The sequence below is a fragment of the Pogona vitticeps genome, chromosome 6, assembly GCF_051106095.1.
Source record: "Pogona vitticeps strain Pit_001003342236 chromosome 6, PviZW2.1, whole genome shotgun sequence".
Taxonomy (NCBI): Eukaryota; Metazoa; Chordata; class Lepidosauria; order Squamata; family Agamidae; genus Pogona; species Pogona vitticeps.
In genome coordinates, this window is record NC_135788.1 from 31814177 (window position 1) to 31828417 (window position 14241).

The following is a 14241-nucleotide window of genomic DNA, read 5'->3' on the forward strand; positions in this document are numbered from 1 at the left end:
TAGTATGTACAGTACACACATTTCTTTTTTCAAAGAGCAACTTTACAATAAATCTACACTGTCGTGACAACAAACTGAACAGTGTCAGTGTAAGAACAATTGGTAGAAGAACAATAAATGCACTTATCTGAGGAAACAATAATTCTAATCTGTGATTTCTAACATCTGTTGCTCGTTATCTGCTTTAACCAAGTTCGTCGCCAAGATCATAAGAAAAAGAATAATCAAATTCTGCTTCTTCCCCTTAAACCAAATTTTTAAAAGTTTAACTAAAGCTAAATTCAGATAACAATCCTAACAGACAAAATTGTTGATTGTGTGTGTTGCAACAGAAGATATAGCTGTCAAGCTATGGGCTATCCGAGAAACTACCAATACAAACAGGGAGGGAAAGTCTGGTGGAGAAAGGTGCGAGTATTTAAATACCCGCCTAGTAATCTAGGCGGCTAGATTACTCTAGCCGCCTAGAGTAATCTTAATTGATTAGATAGGCGGGATAGAAATCAAATAAATAAATAAATAAATAAATTTCTCAGAGACACCCCACTCAAATAAAAGTGGAATACTTTTACTTACCATTTGGCAGAAATCCTGTTGCTTAGCACAATAAGTTGCATTAGAACGGGCCTAATAAATCAGCAAGGAGTTGGTGAGTCAGCACATCCATAAATTCCATTGATTCAAGTGGGCCTACTCCAGTTGCCACTTACTAAGCTAAACAACAGCGGTTCAGCCACCGAGTCCCACAAGGAGGATAATTTGGATTATGCAGACAGAAGGCTGCATCATTTTTGCATCTCTCATTAAAAAATACAATTGTTTATTAATATAGGTCTAGAATATTACAAAAACAACTTATTTTAAAACACTTTTTAAAAAACTCACTTGCTGCAGAGGTTCATCAATTATATAGGCACCGGTCAGTCTCCTATCAATTTTAATAGGTTTGCTTTCCCGTTTCATTTCTTCTATGCACTTTGGGGGGGGGGGGGGAGAGAGGGGACATGATTAACTCCCAGGTTTAGTTCACACTTTAACAGAAAATAACATTCTGATCCATATCTAAGCTTTTTGATGTTAAAAAGCATTTCAAAAAATCCAAAATATATTAGTCCCTCTATCACTCCTATTTTTCTCTTCTCCATTAGCAGCCCCCTTACAGTCTCTATATTTAAAAAGCAAATTTCTGGATAGACTGATAGAGCAAAGAAATTGGGCTGCTGTTAAAGACAAAGAAGGTCAAAATCTCACTGGGCTCCCAGAACTGGCTGTGCATCTTATTCAAACATGTCACTATACAACAGTGCACAAATGTCCCTTTTCATAAAATATGGTCACATAGAAATACCTGAGTAAACACATATGCACATTTCAAACATTCATCTAGTTTTTCAGGTTAAGATGCAGATATTCAACATCATCATTCTGAAGAATCAAGAGGTCAAAAGTGGAAGATTTGGAATGATGATTCTCAGAAATTATACAACAATGCGGTCCTCTCAGCTAATCTGAGGTGCTGGCTATAGGAACCTCAGAAGCTTCCTGATATTTTAAGTGCTTTATATCAAGAAGGCCAAACTACAAAATATTTGGAATTCACTTGACATTCTGTATTTTGCTTTGTTTTTAAACAAAGGGAGATCCAAATTAGAGCAGGACTGTGACATGGTGGGGTATTAAACCTTTTCTTATACTCAGTGCTCCTGATTAAAGTCAGCCAAACAGAATGATGTTAATGGAACTGCTTTACTGAGATGAACAAAAGATCACAGTTGATTTTCACCAAGACAACCGTTCAGGAGAAAAGGTTAACCCCTTCCAGTGACAGTTCCAATCTAGGTCCCTCCCTCAGATTTGGCTCTTTGCAAGTCATGAATGTTATACAGTACTCTTTAATCTGATGGAAAAAAGGGGGGATGGCTCACAAGAAAAGTTACTGGGCATTTCGCATCATAATTCACTACATCACTATTTAAAGCATAAAGTATTCTGCAACTATATATGTTATTAGTAATTTAATTCTCTGAATGCAGGACTTTTTTAAGAGGGTGAAGGGGCAAGTGCACCCAAGACTCACGCATGTGAGGGCCTCACACATGAAGGGCGCCACAACAACTGACATAAGGTAGTGGCAAAGAGAGGCCTCAAACAAATATTGTGCCTTAGGCTTCTTAAGATCTTTTTAAAAGCCCTGTCTCAGTGGTAGTAATCTACGCTGCCAAAACCACACCATCCACACACATGGAGGGTATCAATAGACTTGTGCTTCCTCAACGTGTGCACAAGTACAAAACATTACAGATATTTTAAAAAAAACTCTATGGGGAGAAAACCAGAGGACTGTTGGCTGTTTTGATGGAGTGTGTGGAAAAGGCAACAAAGAGATTTAGAATGGATATAGAGAACCAGCCTGTGGTCTGGAACGATAATTTCCCTGATCGAAAAGATCTGGTGAATCCTTTTCAAAATGAGATTTGCCCACAGACCAAAAATAGTCCAAAGGAGGTGTACAATCAGGAGGCAAAAGATGATGACTGGGATTAATGGTGACAGCAAGGAATGGGAAAGGTATGTAGGTTCAGGAAACCTGAATAAAACACTCTGTTTTCTTGCAAGGAGACGCTTGTTCTTACTAATATTCTGTCTCATTCTCCATCTAAAATAGAAGGAAACATTCAGAAATGGAGTACTCTGAATTGTGTATTAACAAATCATTTGTTTTTTCTTGCTAATTCAAAGACAAAAGGGGTCAGATAACAAAAACATATGAAGAAACATCAGAAAAAAAATGAATTAAAAATAATGCCATGTTGCTTACCTTAGCAATGCCAAATGAGACTGGAGGAAGAAAAGAGTCCTCACACTGTTCAAGGTACTTGTTTGAATTACTTTGTCCAAATAAGAGTGTTACCGCAAAGCCCCTAGAAGAATGAAATCACACTGGAAGTTTCAAACATTGAGACAATTTATTGACTAAAGCAAAAAAATAAAAGCAAAGCGTGCTGCTAGTCTACTGCCCCACAGTGCTTAAAGCACTCTCAAGGCCAGCGGTGGCAAACCTTTTAGGGCACAAGTGCCCAAATGGGATTAAAAAAACAAACACAGCAGGCGGCAGGCCGCAGCAGCAGCAGCAGAACCGGGAGTGATGGTGGGGGAACCGGAAGTGACGGTGAAAGGTGGAATCCTGGGCACGGAGGTGCCTTAAGACCCCACTCCGGATCCACTGCCAGCGCCAGCACCGCGGCTGCAGCAGCCTCCGCAGGTTTGGCTGCGGGGGGGGGGGGGAGTAACAATAATGGTTTCTCTTCAGATCGTATAAATCTTTCGCCTTTAACAATACGGCAACTTATGGCTCGTGTGCCCACAGAAAGAGCTCTGTGTGCCTGCTGTGGTATGTCTGCCACAGGTTCGCCATCACTGCTCTAGGCAGTTTATAATTTAATTATACAATTTTCCCATGCCCCCCCAGCGAACTGAGTACTCATTTTACCAACCTCAGAGGAATGGAAGGCTGAGTCAACTTTGAGCCAGCTGCCAAAATCTGCTAGGTTGGAATACTGACCACGAGCAGAGTTTTGACACAATACAGTACTACAGTTTAACTACTGCACCATGAGACTAATTAGACTACAGTGGACCCTCGACTTACGAACGGTCCTAGTTACGAACATTTCTGGTTACAAACCCGATCTCATCACAAGTAGTACACCCTACTTGCGAATGCGGATTGGGTTATGAACTGAAAAGGCAGGGAGAAAGGGCGGAAAATTCGAATTTCCTGCCCTTCCTCCCTGCCTTTGGAGCTTTCAAAAGGCTTCCTCCGACTTTGGAGAAAGCCTTCTGAAACCTCCGAAGCCAAAAAGGCAGGGAGAAAGCTGGGCTGAGCTCAGCTGGCACGAAGGGGACTTAGCATTGGGTGAAAGGAAGGAGCTGATTCCTGCCCGGCAGCCCGGCTTGCTTCCGAAGCCAAAAAGGCAGGTAGAAAGCGCGGGAAGTTCGAACTTCCCGTGCTTTCTCCCTGTCTTTTTGCCTTCAGAGAGCTCCGAAGCCGCCCATCGCAGCAGCGGGGACCCCAAGGGAGGTCTCTCCAGGCTTGCACGCCACCATGGGAGACTTCCCTGAGGGTCCTCGCTGCTGCGATCGGTGCCTTCAGAGGTTTCAAAGGGCTTTCCCCAACATCGGAGGAAGCCCTCTGAAAGCTCCAAAGGCAGGGAAGAAGGGCAGGAAATTTGAATTTCCTGCCCTTTCTCCCAGCTCGCCTGGCGCATGGAGCCAGCAGAGCGCCGGGAGGCTAGAGCTGGCCAGGTGCCTGGCTGCTTGCCCCCGGCCACAGCGGAGGGCCGGAAGGCTTTGGACTGGTAAGTCCTTAAAAAAAAAAAACTTTTCTGTGTGGGTTTTGGAGGGTGGGTTTGGACTGGGGGGTTATGTTTCTGTGGTTTGTGTGTGTGTGTGTTTTGTAGTCCCAACATGGGACTTGCTCTTCTTATTTTTATTTATTTATTTATTTATTTATTTATTTATTTATTTATTTATTTATTTATTTATTTATTTATTTATTTTTATTTTTATTTTTATTTTTATTTTTATTTTTATTTTTATTTTTATTTTTATTATTATTATTATTATTATTATTATTATTATTATTATTATTATTATTATTATTATTATTATTATTATTATTATTATTTTATTTGTGAAATGCTGGAACGGATTAATTCCGTTCCCATGCATTTCAATGGGAAATTGTACTTTGACTTAGGAACTTTCCGACTTACGAACGGCCTTCCAGAATGGATTAAGTTCGTAAATCGAGGGCCCACTGCAATATTCTAAATAAAAACATTATCAAGAACAGGCTGTTCTTATAATTTCTGTATCTTTTCCTCAGACTCTCCAATACAATATTTAGTTGGAAAACCAAAAATACTACTTGAACAAAATACACTGTTGTGAAGTGAAATCTGCTCAACATTCTTAAATTAGTTCTATTCCTCTCGTTACTAGAAAAGCTATCTGTTGTGAATTCATTATATATTCCATAGCAATATCTAAAACAAGTGGCATTTAAGAACAGAATCCACGAACTGAAATGAATTTTAAAAACTACATAGAAGGTGGGGTTTCATGATGGCACAAAACAGTCAGGTTTCAGGCAAGCTCCTGAAATTGACCAGGACCCTTCAGTTCGGACCCCCCCCCAAGCCGGGGGGGGGGGGAAGGATGCCACTAAAGCAGCATAGATGACAAAGGGGGGGGGGGGAAATGGGATCAGCGAAGGCTGGTTCGCCCTCCAAAGTCACATCTGAACGTACAGACCAAGGAGGAAGCCGTCTTGGCAAAGAGCTGGGAACATCTAAAGTAGAAAGTGAGAGAGTGCAAAAGGATGTTGGAAATATCTCAACCAGAGACTCTGAGTAAGTTAAAATATCTGTTCATGTAAGGAAAATCTCCATGGACCCAAATAACTACATAGAAAAGAGACAGAGAGTCCTCAAAATGGACTTTACCTTTTTAAAATCTTATGGTAGAAGCGAGCCTCCCCCCCCCCCAAAGTTTGGATGAGAAGAAGAGGGGAGAAGAGAGAAAGGGGAAAGGGGGAGAAAACTACCTCATCACGAAAGGAGATCAACCTAAAATAAAAGCATCACTCCCGTTACTATCTGAAATACTATAAAATATTATTTACTTCAAAGCATTATGGATCCTTTAAATGTTTGTTGTTGTGACTTGGTAACTATGAGAATGTTTAACTCTGAGGGAAGGTCCACACACCCCTTGGATCAGACATGTAAATAAGACGAGAAAAGAAAAGTAAGGTTACAGCAACATATCTTGACAGAAGACTTAAACAGGACCCCTTAAAGAAAAAGAAAACAGGTAATGACAGAAGACTTAAACAGCATCCCTTATTTACTTAACTTAAGAAGAAGGGGGGAATCAATATGGCAACAAAAGGTGGGAAAGAGAGAACTTAAAAGAGTCTCACTGGCACAGGAACAGAATCTCAGTGGGATATTGGGGCAAGAGTCATTTAAGGATTAGCAACAGAGTATTCAAAGTAAGTTATTAATGGGGCTACAGCAACTAACTACAAGGAGGGATGGCTCAGCTATGTATACAAATGAAAGATTTAGGGATGCAAATGACTGATATTAAAAATCAAATTACAGAAAATAAAAAACCAAATAGTCAGAATAGATGGGACATCAAAAAGAACGGAAGAAAGACTGGAGACCTTGAATGCAGAGATGGGAGAGCTAAAACAGGAAAGAAAACAAGATGAAACTACTCTGTTAAATCTACAAATGGAAAGAGACAATGCCATACTTAGATTCCAGAATCTACCAGAACAAAAAATGAGAAGACACAGCACAAGTGATTACTACTTATTTACCATGGCTCATGGAGATGTGACCAGAAGATGTTCAACAAAATATAGACACAGCACGAAGAATTAATACAGCATATACCAGGTACGTTGGGACGTGGTGGCGCTGCGGGCTAAACCGCAGAAGCCTGTGCTGCAGGGTCAGAAGACCAAGCAGTCGTAAGATCGAATCTACGCAACCGAGTGAGTGCCCGTCGCTTGTCCCAGCTCCCGCCAACCTAGCAGTTTGAAAGCATGCAAATGCAAGTAGATAAATAGGGACCACCTCGGTGGGAAGGTAACAGCGTTCCATGTCTAAGTTGCACTGGCCATGTGACCACGGAAGATTGTCTTCGGACAAACACTGGCTCTATGGCTTGGAAATGGGGATGAGCACCGCCCCCTAGAGTCGAACATGACTGGACAAAAATTGTCATGGGGAACCTTTACCTTTACCTTTATACTAGGTATAAAAATCTCGCTAGAGAAATTCATGTTAAATTTATGAGAAAAATCTTTTGAGATAAAGTTCTAAGAAATATACAAGACAAAGAACTTAATAGAAAATATAAAGAGTTTAAGATCTTGAAGCATACTCGGTGGCAAATGAGACAGAAAATGAGACAATATGCTGAGTTGACATCCCTCGTGAGAACAAACTCAATTATGTATAAGAGGTTGGTGCCTAAAAGTGTCCTCTTTGAATTCCAGGAGCAGAGCTATTATATTAACTCAAAACTGAAGGCAGAAGATTTGATGAAAACAAAGGAGAAGTGACTGGGCAGAAAAAAGGAGAAAAAAGGAGATGAGAAACGAGAAGAAGAGAAATCAATTGGATCATCAGGATGAGAGGCTAAAAGAAGCTCAACAGAGCAAGCGAGACGCTCTAAAGTTAAGTGCACTATAGAAACAAGAGGATCCAGGAGGAGGAAAGAAAATCTCAACAATAAAAATGGCCTAAATTAATAAAATGGTTAAAGACTGTAGGATATAATGGGTATAAAATGGTAGAAGAATATTAATATTTAAAAATCAGTAACTATTAAGGAAAATGCACAGAAGATGTGTTATAGATTATATAGTGGTGCCTTGACTTATGAACTTAATCCGTTCCAGAAGATGGCTGTAACTCGAAATGGTCATAAGTCAAAGCACCATTTCCCACAGGAATGCACTGAAACGTGATTAATCCGTTCTGGTTGGAAAAAATATCACAAAAAAACCCCACAAAACCCCCCACACTGCAACACCCATCGGAAATGTGATTAATCCGTTCCCGCCGAAGGACCCCCCCCCCCAAAAAAAGCAAACAAACCCTGCAAGACCTATTAGAAATGCAGGGGAAAAACCCAAAAAGCAAACAAACCCTGCAAGACCCATTAGAAATGCCAAAAAAGCAAACAAAACCTGCAAGACCCATCGGAAAATGGGGGGAAAAAACCAAAAAGCAAACAAACCCTGCAAGACCAATTGGAAATTGGGGGGGGGACCCAAAAAGCAAACAAACCCTGCAAGTCCAAACTATGGTTTTTCCAGTAGCGATGTATGGAAGTGAGAGCTGGACCATAAAGAAAGCTGACCGCCAAAGAATTGATGCTTTTGAATTGTGGTGCTGGAGGAGACTCTTGAGAGTCCCCTGGACTGCAAAGAGAACAAACCTATCCATTTTGAAGGAAATCAACCCTGAGTGCTCACTGGAAGGACAGATCCTGAAGCTGAGGCTCCAATCCTTCGGTCATCTCATGAGAAGAGAAGACTCCCTGGAAAAGACTCTGATGCTGGGAAAGTGTGAAGGCAAGAGGAGAAGGGGATGACAAGGACAAAATGGTGGACAGTGTCATAGAAGCTATCAACATGAATTTGACCCAGCTCCAGGAGGCAGTGGAAGATGGGAGGGCCTGGCGTGCTCTGGTTCATGGGGTCACAAAGAGTAAGACACGACTTAACGACTAAACAACAACAACACACAAGGCAAACAAAGATTTTTTAAAAAAAACTTTGTTGTAAGCCGCCTAGAGTGGTCACAATTGACTAGATAGGCGGGATAGAAATGAAATGAAATGAAATGAAATGAAATGAAATGAAATGAATAAATAAATAAATAAATAAATAAATAAATAAATAAATAAATAAATAAATAAATAAATAAATAAATAAATACATAAATACATAAATACATAAAGATATAAAAATGTTTTTAAATAGTGTGGGAAATATAAAACAGAGGAGACTTTTATTATGTTTGTTGGAGATATAGGGAATAATTTCATAATTAGACTCAAAAAATAGCCTGGAAGGCATAGATTAAAGAAGTATGTGAAGGTCTAATCAGGGAATAGAAAGATTAGTAACTAGTAAGACTAGAAAATTTGCTGGTTTTATCTTTTTTTTAGTACAGTTGTACAAGTTGATGTAAATGTACTATCTCATTCGCTGGAGTTTTACCCTTTCCCTATCCATACCTACCCCCTAAACCTAAATTCCTTTCCCCATAATCCTACCCCCATTGGAATTTTTAAAAATCAGAATTTTAAAAACTAGATAAAAACAAAAGCAAAAGACATATATTCAAAGTAATCTGGAATGCTCTCAGCAAGGCTGTTCAGAGGACTGCTGAATGGATGAGTTTCCTTTCTGCCAACACAAAGAGATAGTTGCAGCTAGAGGTCTTTCCTGAGCTTTCAATTCTTATAGCTGCCACACTGGCAGTGCTCTATCAGTACAACTCCTTAAAACAGGGCTATTTAAGGCTATACTCTTGGGGTCTGAAGATCTTCAGAATCCCTCGAAAGACCTGGAAATTAAGACAGTGGAAGGAAAACAAATTTCTACCCCACCTCCATCTAGCATAAACAGAGTAGCTAAATACTCCTTTCCCACCCCTGCACGCACCCCAGTACAATTGTTCTTTTACATATAAACGTTTTTGGCTGAGTCTCAGTGAAATATAAGTTCTACCTGGTTTCCCCGAAAATAAGACCTAACCTGAAAATAAGCCCTAGTATGATTTTTCAGGATGCTAGTAATATAAGCCCTACGCCAGAAATAAGCCCCAGTTAAGTGATATCCCACCTTTCACCATTGTGTAGCAACCAAAAGAAGATGACATGACTAACAATAAATGTAGATTGTTGTACATAAAAATAAAATAAAACATCCTCTGAAAATAAGCCCTAATGCATTTTTGGAGCAAAAATTAATATAAGACCCTGTCTTATTTTCGGGGAAACACGGTATGTTTTTGTGCAACATAGAAAACATTTATTCTTAATCTGTACTGTAATCAATACACACAGGTTCAAATGAATATCTTTCATGTAACTGAATATAGTGGTGCCTCGCTAGACAGTTACCCCGCATGACAGTTTTTTCGCTAGACATTGACTTTTTGCGATCACTATAGCGATTCGCAAAACAGTGATTCCTATGGGGGAATTTCGCTGGACAATGTTTGGTCTTTGCTTTGCAAACCAATTTTCGCTAGATGACGATTTTGACAGCTTCCTCCGCGCTCACAAAACAGGTCTTTTCGGGACCTAAGTTTCGCAAGACAGCGATTTAAACAGCTGATTGGCGGTTCGCAAAGCGGCTTTCCTATGGCCGATCTTCGCTAGACAATGACGATTCTTCCCCATTGGAACACATTAAACAAGTTTCAGTGCATTCCAATGGGGAAATGCTTTTCGCTAGACAATGATTTAGCTAAACAGCGATTTCAGTGGAACAGATTATCATCGTCTAGCGAGGCACCACTGTAATGCTTTATCATCAAGGCCCAGTTGCACTCAAGTCATTTGCTGAAACATGGTTGACAATGGAAAACAGAGTAACACAATCTTTTCTGTTCAGTTGTATTCCAATGAATAAAAGTTATATCTTGGCAAGCAAAACAGTCGCTTCTATTTACAATGCATCACTCTTAATTCTAATGATGTCTTTATATAATTCAAACAACAGAAAATAATATACTTACCCACCCACAAAGAAGAATATATATAATGCAAAGTAAAATATAGCAAATGGTCCAAATGTGATTAGAAACAGCACAACACAAAGGCATCCCCATCCCCATATGGAAAGACTGTTCTGAAATAAAAAAGGAGACAAAATAAGTAATACTGTAGTTAATATTTTCTCTCTGAAACAGAAATATCCAAATCTTCTCTTACATTTTTGGAACCTGACACTAGAATATGCACAGTAGAAACATTAGCATTTTAAATATGATATTGTTTGTTAATATTTGAATAATATTTGAATAATTTACTTTTTTTACCTTTTAATATTGTATTTTTAAATATGTAAGTTGCCTTGGGTCCTATTTTTAAAGGAGAGAGGCAGGGTAAAAGTATTGTAAACAAATATTGTTTCTTTCCAGTTGAAAGAATTGGGCATAGCTGCTTATAAATCTCCTTGAGCATTTGCTCTTAGGATATACTTTTGTGCAAGCCTGAACTCCAGCAGTTTTCTCAGTGTCCTTTTCTGAACCCTCAACTTACACTTATATTCTCTCCATCACATTGTTTATTGCTTACCCAATATAGTTAGGAATAGGATTAGCAGATTCATAGATTAATATTTTATATTTATTTATTTACAAGATTTTTTAGCTGCGCCATTACTAGTGGTCTCTGAGCAGCAATATAAATCAGTAGGGAAATATTCTATTAGGTTTAGATCCCTTTGGGGTATAGGTGACAGTGGAATAAGATTTTGTTATATATAGACAGATCTATTAATTAATAGATTTTGTATCTATTGTATGTGTGTACATGTGTGACTTTTATTGGAAGGATTTACGTTCTGCTGTAGCAGAATCAGGTAATATTATTCTTTGGGTAGAGTCTTCAGGCAGTATGAAATATGGGTGTGTTAGAAGTAGACATTTGGCAAAGGTTGCAAAAATGCCGCCTGCACCCACTGCACCAGCTTCTACTGAGAGGAGTGGGGGAGAGGGGGAGGAAAAACAGCCTACAACTACTATTTTATGAGTCCCTGCAAACAACATCTGACACCATTTGCCTTGTCCAGCACTGACACTATGAAAGAGCAGCAGGCAATAGTGCAGAGTGTATGAGTCTCTGCCATAGAGGTGGAAGAGAAACCTCTTGTTCATGGTGGAATGGATATGAGTGGATCTCAGACATGTTACAGTGATGTCTTTATGCAATTTAGCCAAGACAAGAGCCAAAACAGATGGCAAAGAAGAAACGTATTTCCCAAAGAGCCAATGTGACAGAGAATGACAAGGACGACATCAACAACCAGACTGACAGTCAGCTGGGGCAGCAGCCGTGCTGTTGCTTTCGTGCTTGGGAAACAGAAGAGCACCAGACATTCCATATCCATACCATACAGCTCCATCATATTCAAGGAAGGAGTTGCCCCCGGCCTCATTGCCAGTAAATCTCTCCTGTGTGAAGCAGCATTCTGGTTCGTGGGAACTCTCCTTCAATTTTTAAAATTCCACAATTGAAGATCTAAAATTCTGAATTCCAATTCCAAAATCTGAATCAGAATTTTGATGCTGGAGCGCATCCCTACTAAAAATATGCAGTTCACATTATGACAACTAAAAGCCAATGGATATTTGCTCCAATACTTCTGTATTTTTATATTTAGCAATTCTGTAAAGCAATTGTTCCTACACACACACAAAGAATCAGTGACATATATATCACCCTTATCCCATTCTCAAGAATCTACTCATTGATCCATTCTGTTCCATAGTCACAGCATGTACACTCTATATCCATAATTACGCCAAGTACCCCCTTATTATCATCTATATGATCACTGCAAAGCTATATATTCCTTCCATTTAAATGACCTAGAAGCATTACATTCAACATATGAATATTCTTAAACTATTCTTAAACTAGACACTTCCCAGATCCTTAGGCAATTTACCTAAAGTAATATTTATTGTAATAGTTTCGAATCCCCACAATCTAGTTCCACTGTATCCAATTTCTGCATCAGCTTTTAAAAAAATTAACATGCAGGCTAACTTCCCTAAGTTTTTACGTGTGTATCTATTTCTCAACACTGCCATTAAGTTCTCCATAACTGAATTAATGTGTGTCCTCATGCTGCCATGTACTGTATGTCTATCATTGACTTATTATGATAGTTATATAAGAGGCAGGATCAGAGGCAGTATGCTGTTGAATACCAATCATACAGTTTTAAGAACTTCCCAGAGACATCTGGTTGGTCACTATGGAAAAACAGAAAGCCAAATGCAACAGAACTTTACATGAGATGCAGCTTTCTCAAAAATTATCCCCAAGTATTTCCCTGTCCCATTTCTTTTGTAGCCAGTTTGTTTTAGAGATCGTTTCAAAAAAAGGCATGGCTAACATGAGGGTTATTTACCCAGATTATTCCAATGTCCAACAGACACGTGTAGCTGCAGTTGACTGAAAGGGATTATACATAACTATATCGTTATCATCATATAATATAGTTTATAATATTGTGTATGAGGGGCAGAACCCCACACAGTAGGGCTGAAAATTCGAAGGAACATGGTCTACTGCCGATGCTTCACATCATCTGCATTATGAACTGAAACAGTAGCTACATGTACTCCCCTCGTCATTGTAAGGTAAACATTAGTCATCTTCTCCTTGTTCTTGTTCACAGGATATATAACAGACAAGTCCAGCATACAGAAGAAAAACTTCATTAAGCTAAAAAAATCTTAAGTCAAAAAGTGATACAAATTAACAAAAGTTCACATAGAATCAAAAAAGAGGAGTGAAATAAAGGCTAAAATGATTACAAAGAGTAAACTGCCCTAGAAGTCTCTAGCACAAGCAGCCTGGGCATTAAATTTTACAATATTTTAAATTCATACTTTGATCCTAAATGTCAAAGTCAATCTATGACGTCCAAAGCTAAGAGATTTCTACAGCATAAATCAGACTTTCAGATTATATTCTGGTAGGTTAACTACATGAGCAGACAGAAAGAGGAAATTGATCAGTAGTAAAATGGTTAATTTTTCAGTCCACTCCTTCCCAGTAAATAGATTAAATAATTAGGGCTTGGATTGGCTGTCTCTGTGTACAGAGAAAGCTTAAACCATTCTTAAGAAGTAAAAAAGAAGTTAATACAACTGTTAAGAAATATAGGAAAAATGGGAATCTTAAGTGAACAGGCTCTAAGACCATGACACTATCTTTGCAATATCACTGGAAACTCCTGAAAAGATGAATATATATATCTATGAACATTTAATATAGATATTGTCACTTTTTATTTCCAGTGGGCACAAAAAGGCAAGATAGGCTTCTGATAACATGTTTTTTTTTAATTCTCCATTTAGTGTAAGCAGATTTAAATGCTTATCATAAGAATGCGGGTAGATTTATAACTTCATAATGTTGCACAATTTTGATATTTTTTTGGTTAAAATTCTCCTTTAGATGCACAGCAGAAATACAAAGAAGGAAGAATAGCATTTTTTCCAGATAGTCCATAATTTTCACATTAACTGGCACTTACAGTCTCAATAATTCACTCTGACATGTAAGTAGTAGAAAGAATAAAAACTTCATTACTTACAGCTGGAATCAGCAAACAAAAAACACAGACTTCAACAGATGAGAGAGGAAAAGAGCACTCAGCCGAGAGGTGAGAAGAAACAGTTAGTGCTGGATAGATTGACAGTCATCCCAGCCCTCTTAGACAAAAAAAAAAAAAACCTACAGGTGGCATGCAAGGCCATACGTACTTCAACCTATAGCTACTCTTTGTACACTATTCACAGTATTTATAGGCCGCCCTTTAACCAAAATTTCATGGTAGATTATAACAAGAAAACAAATTTAAACTGATTAAAAACAGTAAAAGTACTGCATAACACA

General features: G+C 38.7%; 1 protein-coding gene across 4 annotated transcripts in view; it reads right to left on the reverse strand.

The window, feature by feature from the left end:
- Positions 1-14241, reverse strand: part of SNX13 (sorting nexin 13) — a 104459-nt gene that overhangs the window by 65861 nt on the left and 24357 nt on the right. For all 4 annotated transcript variants that reach the window (XM_078377170.1, XM_078377168.1, XM_078377169.1 and 1 more), the window contains exons 2-4: positions 10341-10453; positions 2819-2921; positions 886-975 (exon numbers count right to left, since the gene is read on the reverse strand). In XM_078377170.1, the coding sequence (XP_078233296.1) occupies positions 886-975; positions 2819-2921; positions 10341-10453 (306 nt within the window). The remainder of the gene's footprint in view (positions 1-885; positions 976-2818; positions 2922-10340; positions 10454-14241) is intronic.